The following is an 18,284-nucleotide window of genomic DNA, read 5'->3' as shown; positions in this document are numbered from 1 at the left end:
ATTCGTATAACCCTTGCTGAGTTTCAGCACCTTTCTGCTGAGGGGGCAATGCTGGAAGATGAGAACCCAAAAACCCAACTCACACGTGTTGTTGTCAATTAAAAAAACATTAAAGTGTATCCTAAATTCCCAATTTACATAGCCGAAACAGTCATGCTGTGGTGGGGCATGATTTCTCATGATCATATATCCAGGATGGAAGATTTTGCTTATATCCCCTGTTGATGTTGAGAATTTACCTGCAATAGCTACCACTGATAGAGATTTTACAGGTTTATATAATCATTAATTTATAATTTATAAAATTAATCAAGATATATATAAACTAAGTTAAAAGGCCATGTTAACATAAAAATTGAAATTGAAAATTCACTTGCATTTGGAGAAGAGAAGAGCATATAGGATTAATTAGATTGTGTTTAAAGCTGTAAGATTAGAGAAATTGATCTCTGTATCAAGATTCCATATAACAGTGTCACCTTATATATAGCTTCACAGATCATAATAAAAAAAAAAAGGAGAAGAAATAAAATTAAATAAGGAAGATTTATTTTCCTAAGAAGCTCCTACACCATAAAGAAAAAAAATGACCATATCGATCAATCTTGTAGAAATAATTACCATATCTCTTGGACTTCCAACTAATTTTAGATACAGGACAGAATAAACAAAATGAAAGTGAAATGTCGAAGATCTAGTTAGATGATTTCTTTCCTTCATCAGCGCCGTCTTTCTTTGCTGCTTCAGGTACATCTTTCTTTACAGTATCGCTTCCATCTTTCTTTCCTGCAAGAATCATAGAAATCTGGAGGCCTCTGCTAAATGCTTGATTGAAGAGCAGGCGAGTTTGGAACTCTGAAACAAACGAGAACCATGACAGGATGGCTATTGGCATGAAAAGCAATAAACCCATGATGTACTCGTATGCCCTTGCTAGCTCCTTCATCGAATCCCAGAATCCTATCCACTTAAACAAACTCATGCATGCCTGTCCAATCTATATAAAGACGATTTAATCATGCAGTGACCAACTGAAGGAGAACCCTTGAAGTATATAATCACACATTTTGAACAAAATTTGTATACTTACAAGAAGAAGGGCCCACCCTGTGGGCATGAACGCGAGGATGGCAGCAAATAAATCTTGTATTGTGAGACCACAAACTACGAAGAGAACAGTCATGACTGACATGAAGCCGAGAAATAGGAGTGCCTTGAGAATCCTGAACATGAGCTGAAAGTCTGTACGGAATTTTCTTCTCCCCATGGATACCATCTGAGAGCAATGTTTGAAACACGAACAGCAGCAGGCTAAGTTCAGAAATAAAGCATAGACACAAAACTTACTTGAGATTAATTTACTAGAGAACACCGCTACATTCTTCTTTCAAATGGTCAAGATATAAGCTTAAAATGCTGATTTGCTAGTTTTCAAATACAATGCTAGATTTTTTTATTCAAGCTCCTCCTAATCACATCTAATTTCTATATGAGTTCCATTGGCATGCCACATACCTTGAGGACTAATAGAGCAGTAATCATAACTATCCACGAAAGTCCGTAAACCTGCAATAAAGATTTTTAGTTTATAGTAGAGAAGTTAGTTTATGGTAGCAGAAATCAACCAAAAAGTTTATGGGCCAACAAATAACAAAACATCACTCAAATATGGATTGTACCAGCAAACTTTTACTGTGATGGGATATATCAAGGTGGTAGACAATGCCATATTGGTAGATAAAGAAGCGAAATGCAAGGATTATTTCAAGCAACCATCCCCTGAAATTTGTGTGTCTGAGATGTTCATGTTCTCCAGCCCACCATGATTCCCAGCTTTTATCAGGAGAAATTCCTATACCACCACGATTGCCCATCCACCGTTTCCAATCTGTCCAATCATCCACTGTTTTTTGCCAGTCAAATCCAGATGGATTGAACACAAATGGAGCAAACAACCAGGATCCAACCATGAACCACATGGATAATGTGATGAACATAAAAAGACTTGAACTGCGATATGAAGCCCCGTAAACTTCATACACGATCAGCAGTATAAATAATTCCAATCCCTTAACAAAGTGACTTCGTGAGTATAGCCTGTAGTTTTCTGCAAACTTCGCATGGAAAACAACAAAGCCACGCCCAGTGGCTCGATATTTGGAACCACCATGAAGAATTGTTCTTCCGAAATAATGTGATTTGGTTCCAAGCTGGAATGTAAAGAACACAGATGCAAGCTGTAGCTGCATAATGACAAAATCACCTAGAGCAGTGCGGAACCCTTTCTCCAAGCCAATTTCCATAACCATGGGCAGCACTAGAAAAAAGCCTAGCTGAAAAATGGATTGAGGAGCCATAGCCTGTTCAAGGACCTTGCTCTCACTTATGCTCGGGTCCATAAGAATCTCCCTATCTAATCCACTCAGTACCATGTATATGCGTCCATATAAGAACACATATACAGTAATCACAGTTACCTGAAACGACAAAAAGATACCAAATCAAACTATAACACGCACTTTCCATTCCATGTAGTTATAATAAAACTCATGTTAGGAATATTAAAATGGCTTCACAAGTAACAAGCTGGCCAAGTGACCTGAATCACCTAATGGTATCTAGCGCTTTTGAATTCCATAAAACTGGGGTCTCCTTTTTTTTTTAGTACCTCATTAATGCAGGGAATAATTGAGAAACCATCACTACGTAATATTGGTCACCACAGAGGACTGAAGCATAGGGCCCCATCTGAAACAAACTGATCTTATTCTTAATGTTTAATTGCTTATATTTTGATGCCAGCATAAATGACGCTCCGTCCTCGATAAGCAGCTTGGAATATGTAGATAAGAATAATCTGAGCTACATTTACTGGGGAGCCTAGTTAGCGTTATGTTATCCATTTCTTTTTTAAATTAAAAAAAAAAACATAGATAAGGGCATTTCCTAAAACAGAAGTAATGAAGGGAATGAAATCACCTTGAAGCTCCAGATGTGGAACTCCTCAAGGAGACCAACAAACCACCATAACTCAGAAAACTTAAAGAAAAAGAGATGCCAGCAGTAGTAGTCAAGAAGACTATAAAAGGAAGCAAGAAACTTGGACTTTTGTTCGGCACAAAGACAGTGAAATAAAGATCAACATACCATGCTACTGAAATAGAAACCAACTGTTGTATAGTAGAATGAGAGCATCCTATAGAAGTCAAAACGGCGCCCCAGTCGATAAACATCACGGCTAAGTGTCTGCTCTCCATTCCCATTTGCCACCTTTGCCTCAAAAGATGATATCTGATTCATCCCCACATCACGCCCTTTCCCTTCTTGGATATATTCATGATGCGTTACATATCCCCCACGTAGGGTTGTGTTGTATCCTGAAGACATCCGAATGCTTAATCATCACACGATAATTATATCTAATGGCAAAAGTGTTCCAACCCATATAAAATTACCTGCAAATATATCCTCGCTTAAATTTATTATTTTTGAAGCTTTGCTTATGCCACCCCTTGTTATGTGGAATATTCTGTCAAATATATCAGGATGGCCGTAATGGAATCGTACCCTATGAAGTTAGACAAAATTTGTTAGAATTGTAAATTGGTGGTAATAGAACAAAATTAAATAGATTTTTGAGCATGACACAGAATATGTTAATTAAAGCAACATACAACATTGTACGTCAAAGACAACAAAAATGCTATAGAACTGCAAAATACAACATTGCATATTAATGGAAACGAGGCACTCCAAATAGTTTGTTATGACACAAGCAAGAGAGAAGACAACATTTTCATCCAAAAGTACAAAAAATAACATGCTCCTGTAAAATTTGAGTTGTTCTCTTCTAAAAGGATCGAACCTCTCTTCATTAAATAACTATTGGACTCATTGAATTCATGTCTAGGCAAATTGAAGAATTCAAGACAGGCGAATTGTTTGACATTTTGATTTCAAGACATTAAAGACAAGCAAATAATCATCACAGGGTGTCTAAATAATTTGAAGCTTGCAATTTTTCCTATATTTGAAAGTTGAAGGAGTTTTAGAGTCCTCTTTTCTGTAAGTAATTTTTTAAAATCATGTGGTACCTTAATACTTTCAACCTGGATCAAAGCTCATTGTTAAGTTGATTCAGATAACTTGTACTGATCAATGAGCAAAACAAGTCTGTTTTGAGGAAAAGGGGAGAACCTGTCAAGTGGGGATTTACACATAAGATGGCCGTTTTTTGGGAGATTCCCAGGAGCGATTTGTGATTTTGAATTTTATTTTCCTCAAGCAGTGAAATATCATCTGTCTGAGGTTTGAAATTTTTTCATCCCATGTTTGAGAATTAGAAGGAAAAGCAGATACAAGTTTTAACAGATGGAAAGAGCATTCAAATTGTAAATTGTATATAATACTATACATTGATTGCTGGCTAAAATTAGGCTTACCTTAGAGGACTAGCTAAAACACGTTGGCCAATAGTCACAAAGCTGGTCTCCTGATTGGACATGAACCAAGCAAGTGATGAAACACTGTCAAATGAAAGGGAAGAAATATAAGGGTTTATACGGTCAAAATCAGCATTGTTCTACAACATAATTCTCTTGCATGCTAACATGTGTTAGCACAACCATTAAATGGTAAGGCTGACCTTCCAGTAAATATATGCTCCCTGACACCCAAAATCGTAGGGTTTTGTTTCCTACGATGAGATTTTTTAAGCTCCTCCAACACATTCCTCATTTTAAAAGCTTCTTCAAAGTAATTGTCCTGAAAACAAAGGGAAAGTTTAGTGAATTACTATGTGAGTAATTTACAAATGAAAGGATTAAGAAAAAGTTAACCACCTGATTCATGTCTATAGTCTGTAAGGCTTCTCCACGAGTAAAGATAATGGCATGATTTTGATTCTCAGGTTTTCCTTCACCGATATCTGTTGGAGGACCTGGAAGCTTGATTCGGTAGATTTCCTAGCAATGTAACAAGAACAACATATAAGAGAACATGTTTCAGATTGAACAAAAATGGCAAAAGAAGCTTGTAATACTGGAGCAGCATTAACAATCAACTACTCTCAAAAAATTTCTTGAGAACGCAGAGGCAGGACATGTTCCTCATTCTCAGTAAATGAATGAAGGTGCTAAACTAAGCAGCTGGGGAACATCGCATAAATGTAATTGTTCCTTAAAAATAGTCCTTTATAGCACAATTTATTTACATCTGCAGATAACAAAGTACTTCATAGGATTATCTTGCAGACAGTAACTAGATTTTTTCCAGAACACAACTCTGCAATTTCCAAACCTTAATTGCAATTTGAAATGTGATAAATTTATCTGGAAGTGACCAATTAATCTACTAAATTTTATCATAGAAATCCAGAAACACTTAAATTCTGCACCAAACAAGGAATCAGTCCCACCTCATCAAACTTATCACCTCCTTTGACGAGAACAGAGTAATACATTTTTTGAGATTTTCCATTCACTGTCACCTCTCTCTCGTCGATGTAAGCAATACGTAGCGAAGGATTCCTGCAATAATGTTATTAAATTAAGGATTCCATCAACCTTTTGCATTTAAATGGAGAACTTCATGTAACCCATAGATACATAATCTTAACTTACGTTAGCATTAGATTCAGAATATTACTGTAACAACTTCGGTCCCGGGCTTCAGTGGATTTTTTCTGAGCTCCATACACTTGACAAGAAACAACATACGTGAACTTCAAATCAGCTAGTGCTTGTGCATGATCAAAGAAAACTTTCTGATCCTGCTCATGTTCCAAGGTACGGAAAGCACTCGAAACAGCTGCAAAGCAAAACAGTGATTAGTTTATCAAAAAGAGAATGAATCATTAGAGGCAATGGAATCAAATGCTAAATTTCAGAAATCATACTGTGTATATATGTTAAGAAATCACAAACCTTGGTCTCCTGCAAATTCCAATAAGCACTGAAGTTCTAGGGCTTGCCTATAGTACATCATCCCTCTCACTGGAATTTTTTTTGAGAAATATATATGAGTGGTTACATGATAGCCTAGTCAACATCCAGAAATGAAGATGGTAAGAACAGCTACAAAAATCTTTACTATTCAAACCTGTTCTAGCAAGGGTCTGCCCCCTGTACGATACCCACTGACGAGTAAGCTCCATCTTCTCTTTGGAAGAACATGTATTTGTGCGTTCCTCAAAATTTTTCCATTCATCTGTTTCGTAGTCATTTGTGCTTGGTAAGTTAACCCCATTATAAAAGACCAAAAGTGTGATGCAGGAACTGCTGCAAAACTCACTCACCACGATATATAGTCTTTAGGTAGAACAAAATTGTTATCCCATCTTCATTTTCCTTGTGAAGTTCGTCATCAGAATAAAGAACATCTTCTTTGTAATATGGAGTTAAAACACTAATAATATCAAAAAATACATCTAAAGTTAGAGCAGGAAAAAATGAAAATAAGTAATCTTCTATTTATGACCAATGAATGATCATCTATATGGAAGAAAATGAGAAGTATAGAAGCATATGACCATTTATAAAGATAGTGAATGAGAGAAGAAACTGTGCAATCTTTATTAACACAATCATTATCATGTTTGCATGAGAATGGTACCATTTCTTCATTTCTGACCTGATTGTGGCAAAAAGCCATGAACATTGTTGAAAATGATTTATTTTAGAACTTGTTGGTGCCATGATGAAAGTATAGACAAAAGCTACTCCCATTTATAACATTGTAGCTTTCAAGTTTCACATTGTTCAATCACTCACCTAAAAGAGAACATGTCTCGGACTTTTGGAGCCTTCGGCATGTTCATGAATAAGGAATTTGCAAAGAAAGTTATTCGGCGACGAGCATCCAAGTTCGAGGGCACATTTATGGCAGATTCCTTGGTAGTCAAAAGTAAATGGAGCCTAATGACCTGCGGGAGAAATATAAAACAGTAAGAAATTAAAGATGTATATGTGAAATCATAAAATGACATTTGTAAAAAAAATACACAAGTGTGAGGAAAACCTTATCCGTCCAGTACTTGTTATATGCAAGGTTTATATTTATCCTTACAAACCTCTGTTCTCTTATACTACTTTGATCCCCTGTGATGTTAGTGGGAGCTCTTTCCAGGACACTGCAGGGAAATGTATCTAAATGTTTAGTAACCACAGTTCAGTCTGTCGCAACCATTTTGACATCCCCAGTAAATTAGTTGTCATTTAAAGCTTACTCATGGCCATGCTTCATGATATCTTGAGTGATAACTTCTATAATAGACTGGAGAGCATTAATTATGTGAGATTTATACATGCCAGCATCTTCAGGATAACTTAGCTGTCAAAAAAATTCTAATGTGAGCACTCAAATATGAGCATGTGCAGACCAAAATGACAAGTTACAAGCTAAAATGCTCAGAAATTAAAGAAAAAGGAAAAAAAAATTGAAAGCATAAAGAAAGCACATTACCAAGAATTTTAGAAATCTCTCCAGATATTCACTAAGCATAGGCAATCCACTCATATTGAATTCATGCAAAAACTGATGTTGTTGTATGCTCAAGTCTACTTCATGACATATCTGCCTTACAATCCTATTTAGAAAATTAAAAAAAAAAAGGGATAAATAATCAATCATATATGATCATATTCATCTAATATTACTTGCGAGACTCAAGCTCGCTAGACAGATGCTTCTTACATCTTATCGTAATCATCTTCCAGAAGGCTATATATCATGTCCCTCAATGTCTCATAACACTCGGTTAGTGCTGATTGCATATAATCATCCATCTTCTTATACAACTCAGCGTCGTCCTTCCCCTTGAAATCTTTTGCCATGTCCAATGCTATAGGAATCTGTCGTGTGTCAATCAACACATGGAAATAAATTGGAATTGGATTTGCATTGAGTACAAACATTAAGAATAACAATGACAAAAGATATTACCTTGCTAGCAAGCAAAAAAGGAGGCCACTGCACGACAGAGACATCATTTGAAGAATACGGCACAAGCAGCAAGTCTCTTTCACTGAATAGTGAAGTAAATTAAAACCTTACAATTATAGAATATTATGCACTTGACATATTGAATAATTATTTAGCAAGAAGAGTCTCAACTGATTGCTGATCAGATCTTCTGCTCTCAAGGAATATATGAACTCATTCCACACATGTGAAAAATTTGCAATATTTTTTCTTTCGATTTGCTCATCCTGGCATGAAAAGAACTGTCAATTTAGCCAAAAACAAGGGAGAAAGTTCCAATTGATTGATGTATAAAATAAGTTGGAATACCAAATAATATTGTTGCTTTCGTATTTGGAACAAAATGCATCCAAAAGGAACATCATGAAAAAATTAAAGATATATATATATATATATATATATATATATATATATCAGACAGCCAGCGCAGATAAACAAACTACTACATAGATTTGTTAGAATTGCTACCGTCTCATGGTTCCCTGAAACATCCTTATATGATGATGGCACAAGATGGCGACTGAAAGCTGAAGGCACGGATTCAAATCTGGACCTTAACATCCCTAGTGTCCTTATCTGGAAAATCAAAAGTTACAAAGGTAATGCACGATCAAAACCGCCATTTGTAAAGTGATAATACAATCAAATATGAACTAGGATTTCAGATCTCTTATAACAATTATAACAATGTTGGGTTAATAAGATCATTGCACATCATATAATTGCTAATATATCATTATAGGAGAAAAAAATGACCACTAACCTCACCCAAATGGTTGAATGCTCCTTGAATCCCACCAACAAGTGTAGAAAATATGGCATACCATATTTGTACATCCAAAAAATAAACCTAACACAATAACAAAATTTACCTTATTGAAAAAGTTTGTAATGTAACATAATGCTATGAAGTTTCTCTTTCCTAACTAAACCTCTTATTTAGTCCACTTACCAGGAGAATAGGGGCCCATATTGAGATAACAACACCAATGTTATACGTAACTACAATAGTTTCAAAACATGACTTAGTTACAGCTTCATGATGAAAAAAGTACAACTAATCATTGAAAAGGGTGAAGTATTACGTCGAGGAAAGAATTCATGCCATTGATAATTATCAACGGTAATCTCCATAATCAACTTCGTTGGTTCAACTAGAGGCAATATCTATTCACAAATATACAAGATACAAGTTATAAGCAAAATGACTTAATAGATCAACAAAGAAAATACGTCCACATAAAAAGTAAAGAACCTATAGAATGGACAAATATAGAATCTCTTTTTCTATTTTGCCACATCCATAGTATAGTTGCTATAAAAATTCACGAGAAGTGCAATCATTGATAAGAAAAGAATTTTACCAACTTGTTTTTGGCATTTTTCTTGTTAAAAAATATCGTAGTTTTTATTATTAAGGTAAAGGCTCCTAAGAAATGTAAAAAGAAGTCATAGTCCTTCTTACTATTAGAATGGTAGTGAACATTTAACAATTCCTTATCTGCTAATGGCAAAAGATTTCAATCATACGAGATAAGGCCAAAAAATTTTAGCATTTTCACCCTACTTTTCCATAGCAGGGTTATCAGTTTCTGAAATAAATAAAGAAAAATCAGGAAACTAGGACTCTCCTAGCATTATATATAGGTTTAAATACCCTCTCTCTCAGGAATTGTATTTCTTGCTCTTGTTTTAGTCATGTAACTAAGAATTTGATCCTTGGAGCAATTTAAAATATCTCACATGGCAATTGCATCCAAAGAGTGTTCCAAATAGTGTAAATTTTAGGAAGTCAAGTTTTTATCCCTCAACTCTCAACCCTACATTGCATGCAACTGTTTTTTAATTTGAGAAGTACAATATGCAATAAGAGAAACCCTTTTAGGTGGTGGCAAAAAGACTTTAGAGTTCCTCCTAAACTTATTCATGACAATTCCATATTCCTTATTTGAATATCTTCATTTCATGTATATATATCCAAATTTTACATGCATGCATACAAGCAAACTTGTAAAATCTCTATGTATGCACATAGATGTGTGTTTGGTGATTTGTGAGTACTTAATGCATTTAAACTCAAAATGCTATTAATAAAATCTTATCCAAAACAGCACTAAAATTCAACAATTAAGGTGTTCAAGGAGAGAAAACCTCCACATAGTAGCTAAATGCTAGCTTGCATATTATCAACAGGATCCAAAATAATGTATACCTGTGCATAGGATAAAATCAAGATTTTAGAAGAAAGAATCTCCAGTTTATAACAGAATTAAATTCATATTGAATTTCCCAACAAGAATTCTAACATAAATTAAATATTTGCACCAAATAATGCAACTTTCTAGTAAACTCACTAATCCCCTCCTAAAAAATAAAAATGAAAACAAAATAGTTTTCTTACTTCAAAAGTGAGAACATATCCTCATGCATGCCTCTTCCTACAAATAGTTTTGGCTGCAGGTAGGCAAAAAAATATTTAAAGCAACCCCTAGGTTGAAAAGGGAAAAATAAACAAAATCTAGAATATCAACGAAACCAGAAATACAAAAACACACATGCAAACAAACACTTGAGTCAGAAGTAATAGTGTTAAACATGCTTGCCTGAGCCCACCACATAATAAGAGTAACAATCCGCCAATTTGAACGTTCCATGGTTCTCCGTAAAGGCGGAAGAAAAAAAAGTACGGTAGCCAGTATGTTGGGTATCAAATAAATTGCAATGGCATAGGTATAAAATGACTGGTTCTGCCAATCCATAGACCAGGTGCTAAAGAACTTTACAAGTCCTGTTGGATTCAACACAGAGCTTGAATAACCAATTGGCAGAACCACAACCCATGCAGCGGCCATAACAAACTTCAGAAGATACCGCAATATTTGTGTGCCTTTTAAGCTCCTCCATGCATTAAGACTCAGAATTATATCCAGAAAAGCTATAAAAGAAAAGGTGAAAATGTCAAGGGAAAACCAGAAATGTCGCTCAATCTACAACATACAACCATTGCAAGATATAGACATCTACAAAACTTTTAAAATTCATTATAAAGTTTCATGTAAGTTTAGAAATTTCCTTAAGGATTTCTTTCATTTGGTTGATGTCCACATTCCACAGGAACTGCTAATTCACTTGAAAATAAGGCAAGCAAAGTTTTTCCTTTCTAATGGAATAAAAGCAATAAAAATTTAAATAACAAAGAACGATCTTTTCTGGAAAGGAAACTTTTTCTTTTAGAATTTCACCAATACCTTGCAGAAGATTAAGGAATGCAGAAGTAATAAAGATGCTCAAAACACTTTTGAAGACATCCTCATTGAAAAAGGCTATAATAGATCCAGAAGGACTCCATGCAACAATTATCATAGCCTGGAAAACAAGTTTATATTCAGTTGATTCCTAACAGAAAAATTGATTGAACGCATTAACTCAAAACATTTTAGGCTACCTGCAAAGCCAATATAAGAAATATCCACATTCGATCAAAACTTCTAAAGAGGTGCCAAAAAGTGCGGACTTCCACAAAATTAGTTTTAGGCTTCCTCTTTCCAGTGCGTCGGTTAGGTCTCTGCAAGAAGCACAAAAACTTCAACAAAAAATATTTGGAAGAAATGCATGATAAACCACTCCCCAAGGCAACACATAAAATATAAAAATTCAGGAACACGGAAGAAGTTCAAGAGTTCAACATTAGAGACTAATATAATTATCGATGGCTTAAAAAACATCGTTACATCACGTTTTAGGGGAATAAAAAGCAAACCAGTTGAAAGATGTTAAAAAAATGGTGATGAATTCAAAGATCAACAAGAAACAGCTAATGACAAATATCGTGCTGTGTAATTTCTTATTTTTGTGAAGTATAGTTATTTACATGCTTCAGTAAAAAGCTAAAACACACTGGGTCCAGACAATTTTCTGATGCCTTAACCTTTTTTTTTGGATTTGTGGGAGGGGAATGGAAGAGAGAGATACCTCATTTGCAGATGGATTTTCATCGTAATGAACAAAAAAATCTGCTTTAAGGTCCATTGGCCAATTTAATTTAAGACACCTGTCAGACCTAAAAGATGAAAAAAGTTGACTATTAGTAATCTTGACTAAATGTGGGAACAAAACTTACTATTCAAAGGATCTCACCAAAAGTACTCATTCAAATCATCATAATTTCTCCATTTTGAATGGCTAGCCTTGCCTCCTTTGTTTCTCCTTGCTTCCTGTTTCAGGAAATGAAATTATTTTCCAGATGTAACATGTAATTGTAAGTTTAATAATAAACAAAAAATTGAGTTAAAAAATACCTTGCGCAAAACCTGATAGATTGGGGTTATAACATCGTTTAGAAAGGTTTCATCATCAGGTGCTGCTGTTTCATATGTCTCCCCGCTAACAGGATGCACGTTGCTAAACAATATTCCATAGACTTCATGTGCCATCTTATACATAGGGAAATAAGGAGAGCATTACACTCGCATACAAAACAGATATGGAACATCAAAAAATCATTATGTAGGAAGCTAAACAGATACCAGCCTAAGAATGTTTCATTTACTTTTCCAAGATAGGAGAATTGTAGGCCAAAGATTTATTTCCAATGATTCTGCTATAATAATTGGCACAATGCTTCTGGTAAACTGATTTTGCAAAACTCGTAACAAGCAAAAGAGGCAGATTGATTCTGCTATTTGGAAACCAAGGTTAAGACCTTTATTTCGGTCAATAGTAGATGATTAAGATAATCCTAACAACTAATTACAAGTAAAAAGACCTCATAAGGCACTTTCAAATGATGTTTTTCTTATGTGCCTTAATAGTGAGCAGACACATTACCTTTTTTGATACTTTGTTGTCTGGTTTGGGATATGTAGAATACAATTTCTGATACCACTGGTTAGCTTCAGCAACAATAGCAAGATGGAAGAGTTTTTTTTTTTATGCAGTTGGTGGGTTTGGGGAGAAAGGATTATAAAATTATGTATAAATGTGCAATATTTGCAGTGGTATGAAAAAATCAAATTTTTTTCACATAATAAATGTGGGACCATTAGAAAGCCATTGTTTTTTTTTATTCTTTTTATAATCTTTTATGTTCTCCACAGAAAGTTTCCGTGCTCTACTTATTCAGGATTTCTATTCTCTTGAAGATCATACTTCTTCCATTAAAAAAAAATACCCAGCGCCTTTCTTTAATTCATTTAAAATTTTATTTATCTCTTTCAGGAAAAACAAGGGCCTACAATGCTGCTGGAACATGTGAATCATAATTCCTATACAAGATGTTATGTTGAATGAAACGAATAACATGTGTGCGTGCGCGGGTGTGCGTTTGCCATGCGAATATTATTTAATTCAAACTTGACAGCAGTCCAAGAAAAGGTCTTATAAAAAACGTACATTGTGGAAGATATAGCAAATGCATTCTGGCATGAATCGTATATTTGAAGCTTCACCCCATATAAGAAGATAGAGTGCAATGTAAATAAGCTGTAACTGTTGGTTAAGCTGTAACTGTTGGTTTTCAGACTTTTCAGGAAATCTGCAAGATCAAAAAACTTCAACCACCTGAAATAATACACCATTCCTACTGAAATCTAACTTAAAACAGTGGCACAATAACTTACATAAGATTTGATTTACATCGCAAATAGTTACACCATGACCGATAATTCTTGAAAATCTTATCCAACAATTTCTGTATGGTCCTACTATTGAGCTGCAATAAGCTTTAATTCAATCTTTGAAAGACAATGATATAAAGATGTCAACAAAAAAGCTTCTATAGAGAGAATAGAAGAAAGCAATCAAGCTTTTACCGCAGTATAATCATCAAGACTCTTATTCCTTACATCCATATTTGCTAGTAGCAATATCAGGTGCTCCCTCTGATTTGCCACATTTCCTCGCTTTGATCCCCCACAAGATCAAAAAAAGAAGCATTATACAGTTAGATAAACTAATGTTCGTTTCATTGAACTTTATAGATGAGATAAGAATATAAGGAAATATAACTGAATCAGAATTCTTGTATGCATAAAGCTGACTTGGTTATATGAACATGGCACACAAGTTTCGTTATGACCATCAAAACTCTGATGTTTTTGTGAAGCTCAAATGTAGGTATTAGTGAAGCTCAAATGTAGGTATTAGTGAACCCACACTAGATATCTAGCAAGATAAACAAATTCAAATCCACGCAACACTAATCTTGTTTTTCCAAGTGTTAGCCTCATTTTGATGATTTGGAGGAGAGGGGAGGAGGGAGAGAGAGTTCTTTTCTTTTCCAAATGTTCTTTTTAGAAACATTCTGATTTTTTCTCCACAAGCATTAAAAAGAGATGCACTAATTTCTTCATTACTTTCGTTGCAATCTCCTCATTGCCACATAAAATTCACCTAGCTTCATAAAGAACAATACTGCTGCCCATTCTCAAAAGGAATAAAGTACATGAATAATAGTGAACTGCAACCCGAAGGTCCAATCATTCATGTCTGTGAGTCCTTAAAGCAACTTAAACGTGAAGAAGCTATAAATGCAGATTACTTCAGAGCTAACAAACTAAAGACCCAAAACTTATGACATTTTAGATGTAAATACGAAAACATATTGCAAAGATAGAACTGAAGGTGCAAGTTACCTGAAACCCGAAAATGGATGAAAGCCAATCGAGTATGTCATTGACAGATTTAACACTTTCCTTAGGCGAGTCATCAGAGGAAACATGTGGCAGCCGAATTCTGGGCATTGGAAGATTATCCAAATCACGTAGAGCATGAAGTGCAGCTTTGATCTATGTTTTCAAGGATGAACATGATAGATTTCAGGCATTCATAATTAATGTGATTAGCACAAGCAAAACAAGATTACATATAGTACATATATCCAACCTCTGGAAGTTCCATGATTGCTGGTTTTACCCCAGCAGCATACAGTGGAAGAATGTTATAGTGTTCATACTGTCCCCTTTTCCTCTCAACGTCCTCAGCATATTTCCTTGTCTGTGACAATAAAACCAATTTAACATCCATGATTAAGCACCTAAAACATATACCTTAAGAACTCGTGTCAGGATGCTGAAAGCAATCAAAACAAACCTCACTGTCTACTTTTTCTGTTCGTACCACCGTTTGCAGCACATCATATAATACTGTAGCAATGCGAAGAATTTTAGCCATCTCTTCCCTGCAAGAGTTGACAAAATACAAAGAATAAGATATGATAAATGCTTAGTAACTTTGGCAAGACAACAATTAGACTAAAAAATAAAGAAGAAAGTAAGCTCCTTAAAATTAATCAAGACTCACGGTTTTTTTGTATGTTGTGCATCTTTAATGTTCTTCTCGTAGAATCCTTGGTAATACATCTGGATTTCTCTTGGATCATTTCTTGCCAGCTGAGGCTTTGTTTCCAAGTCTTCCTAAAAAAAGGGAAATTTAAAAGGTCTAAAATCATTTCCCTGAGAACTCTGGAATATAATTCGAGTATATTTATAATACAGCAATCTGATAATATCTTCTTTCTTCATAAAAGGGCTATCGCAATCTGAAAGTGTTATTGAGGTGAAATGAAATATGTGTGTGTGTGTGTGTGTGTGTGTAAATATCTATGTATGTATGTATGTGTGTATGTAAATATCTATGTATGTATGTTGAACAGGTTACCTAGAGACCAATTACATTTTAGGAAACTGTGATTAGGCTAAACCATCAATCGGTTATGCAGTTCCTCAATTATTTGATTTTGAAAAGGCCAACTTTTGCATTCTTAACGAAACTACAGTGCAATATATCCAGTCAAGAGCAATCCCCAGGAGAGTAAGAGAGCAAGATAAATAAATTACGGAACATATATTTTGTTACAAATGAAAGAATTTGGACAAGAATGGGTTATCAAACAAGAATTTAAAATCAAAGAATTGCCAGAGTAGAAAACAATCACATAAATAGCAATCCATCTATGCTGCAGAGCATCATGAACAGGATTATACAAATTGTTCTCGTGGTTAGTGCATCTAACGATAAGGCTTCTGTTGGTTAGTGAGAAAGCAACACGCTGTATAAGGCTACACTGGACCTTCATATATCTAGTTCATTGTAAGATTGCGCAATGTCCCACTCTTGTTCAGGCCCAACAGAATCATGCAAACGCCACACATTAGACAGGACTGTATACATGCACTTTCTTATACTTTGTAAGAGCATCTGAACCAAAATGTTCTGATTAGCTATATAAGTCGTACCAAATTTCAGCTAGTATGCCAAGAATGCTCCAAGAAGTCAGGCAAGCAGTGCCATAATGACTTTCTTCGAGCTACAGGCCAGCAGTACGGTAATTGTTTTTTTACTAAGAATAAGGCAAGCAGTTGAACTAAAAACTTCAGGCACCCTAAAACAAGTGGGATAAAAACATCAGGTAAGCAGTTTAGTTATTTTTTATGGATATGTGATCAAACAACTGCCTAAATTTTCCTAGATTGATAATATGATCCCGATTGGCACATGAACAAAATTCAACTGGAATCTTGAACTTCAGAACACAAATTATGTACAGTATTTATCAGATAATCTTGAATACTGCTGTAAGTTTTTTATAAATTTACCAGCTGCCGAGGAGTGAATATGTCTGCCGGTTAAAAGTTCAAAAATGCTAAAATTAACAAAAGGGAATTCGTCGAGAATACTATGAAAATTCACAACCAATGCAGCTATACAAATTCACTTCACTCGTACTTGAAACAAATAAAAGAGAAGAAAACAGCTATAAGAAACAAATTTCATCCGAGAACACCACAATCATTCCTAAAATCCCCAGCAATGAAACCTGAAAAAAATATTTTTCTAAAAAAAAATCAGTTATTATACCTTCTCAAGCTTGTGAAGCAGATAGGTCTTGAACTGTCGAACTCCACGTCCACTCGACGTCTGATCCATCTTATGAGCTTTCTCAAATGCATGGAATCGGCCTGCTTGCACAAAAACATAGATAAGCATAAAAGCCATTGTGCAATTAATTGTTTATCCAGGAGGAAAAAAGAAAGAAAGAAAGAGGTATGCAATGGAGAGGTGGAGGAGGTTACGTACAGAGATAAGCGACGCGTGGATTTTCCTTCTCAATCTCATTAGCAACGCGAAGAATAGGAGCGATAACGGCCAAAGAAGACGGCACAAGCTCACTGTCAGCGGGGGCGTTATCCTCGTCAGGAAGATCCAACATCATCGTCGGTGCTCGCGTCATTCTCCTAGACAGCGTCCCCGGCCCCGGACCTGCGTCATTCTTAGTCCCGCTCGAACTCGCCATCGTATTCAACCAGGACGTCCAATGAATTATATTTTCAGGTTTGCGAGTTTCTTTGAGTTTCGGTATCTAGTTTGAGTTGTTAGGGTTGGTTGAAGGTAGTGAAAACGAGAGAGGCCATTCTGTTTTTGTATAGATCAGAGAGAGACGGAAGCAGAAAGATTGATGCTTTGAGTGTGGAGTGGGGCAAAGTGAGTGGGTGATTGCTCTGGTGGCAAGAAAAGAATTGAACTTAGAGGTTTTTTTTTATATATAGGACGGTGCTTCTTTTTCTTTTGAGTTACATGAGGAACAGACAGCAGTTCCATCTGCTTTTCGCAAGTAAAGTGGATGCTGGCGGGAATTGTAAAAGGCGGGGAGAGAGGATTTCATCGTTTAGTGATGCGTTAATATGGAAAATAAATTTTAAAAAATAAAAATATACTTATATACTCTCCAATGAAAAAAATTGAACGTTAGGAATTTTAGAGTGCATAGAATTATTGGCGGCCCGGTCCTTGGCGTTTTGGAATGGTTGTTTTTAGTCCTTCCACTTCCAATTTTCACTTCAAAACTCTAGCTCATCTCCATCATCATGTGAGATCGATCTATGATGCTTGTGGCCTCATTTAAATATGGAAAATCGAACATTATACAAGCATGCCGAGGATAATTTTTCTCTGGGCTCGAAAAACGCGATATAATTATGTTCGGTGGAGTCTTTACAGGAGTGTATTAGTGAAAGGAGCCGCCCTTCTTTTCCTTTATTTTCTTGGATTTAGCCTCGTCCTCTTGCTATCTTTAAATCATTCATTGATCCTTGATTTAGCTCCATTAAACATCTTGCCCTTTCCCAATATCTTTTTTTTTTTTCCCGCTTGAAATCTTAATCTTGTGCTTGTAAAATTCATAAAAAAATGAAGCAAAACCAAGAAAGTGAGAAATTGCAGGAGGCACATGTAACCTTTCTGCCCAGCGAGACTGACATCTAGTGGGGTCAATTAAGTTGAATATTCAATGGGCCAAGAAGTTACAA

The 18,284-nt window shown here is 35.3% G+C and overlaps 1 protein-coding gene across 1 annotated transcript; it reads right to left on the bottom strand.

Moving 5' to 3' along the window:
* Nucleotides 1-418: 418 nt before the first annotated feature.
* LOC105126911 (callose synthase 7-like) lies at nt 419-17,485 on the bottom strand. Its single transcript, XM_011027937.1, has 42 exons — nt 17,056-17,485; nt 16,837-16,937; nt 15,280-15,392; nt 15,070-15,157; nt 14,863-14,973; nt 14,613-14,765; nt 13,791-13,880; nt 13,599-13,690; nt 13,372-13,513; nt 12,279-12,413; nt 12,118-12,194; nt 11,953-12,040; nt 11,426-11,545; nt 11,229-11,346; nt 10,584-10,915; nt 10,382-10,434; nt 10,132-10,192; nt 9,066-9,147; nt 8,933-8,982; nt 8,744-8,830; nt 8,449-8,556; nt 8,113-8,207; nt 7,942-8,023; nt 7,693-7,850; nt 7,462-7,585; nt 7,226-7,329; nt 7,018-7,129; nt 6,771-6,922; nt 6,296-6,405; nt 6,100-6,207; nt 5,925-5,993; nt 5,622-5,808; nt 5,417-5,528; nt 4,842-4,964; nt 4,646-4,764; nt 4,443-4,526; nt 3,456-3,568; nt 3,148-3,377; nt 1,680-2,477; nt 1,516-1,566; nt 1,091-1,276; nt 419-997 (listed from the first exon to the last, which is right to left on the bottom strand). The coding sequence occupies exons 1-42, from the start codon at nt 17,270-17,272 to the stop codon at nt 695-697; spliced, it is 5,838 nt and encodes a 1,945-aa protein (XP_011026239.1). The 5' UTR covers nt 17,273-17,485; the 3' UTR covers nt 419-694.
* Between the last annotated feature and the right edge of the window lie 799 nt (nt 17,486-18,284).

The sequence above is a fragment of the Populus euphratica genome, unplaced genomic scaffold (genome assembly GCF_000495115.2).
Source record: "Populus euphratica unplaced genomic scaffold, PopEup_1.0 scaffold30.1, whole genome shotgun sequence".
In the NCBI taxonomy this organism is placed as follows: Eukaryota; Viridiplantae; Streptophyta; class Magnoliopsida; order Malpighiales; family Salicaceae; genus Populus; species Populus euphratica.
The sequence above is the reverse complement of the archived record's forward strand: the minus strand, read 5'-3'. Positions and strand labels throughout refer to the sequence as shown.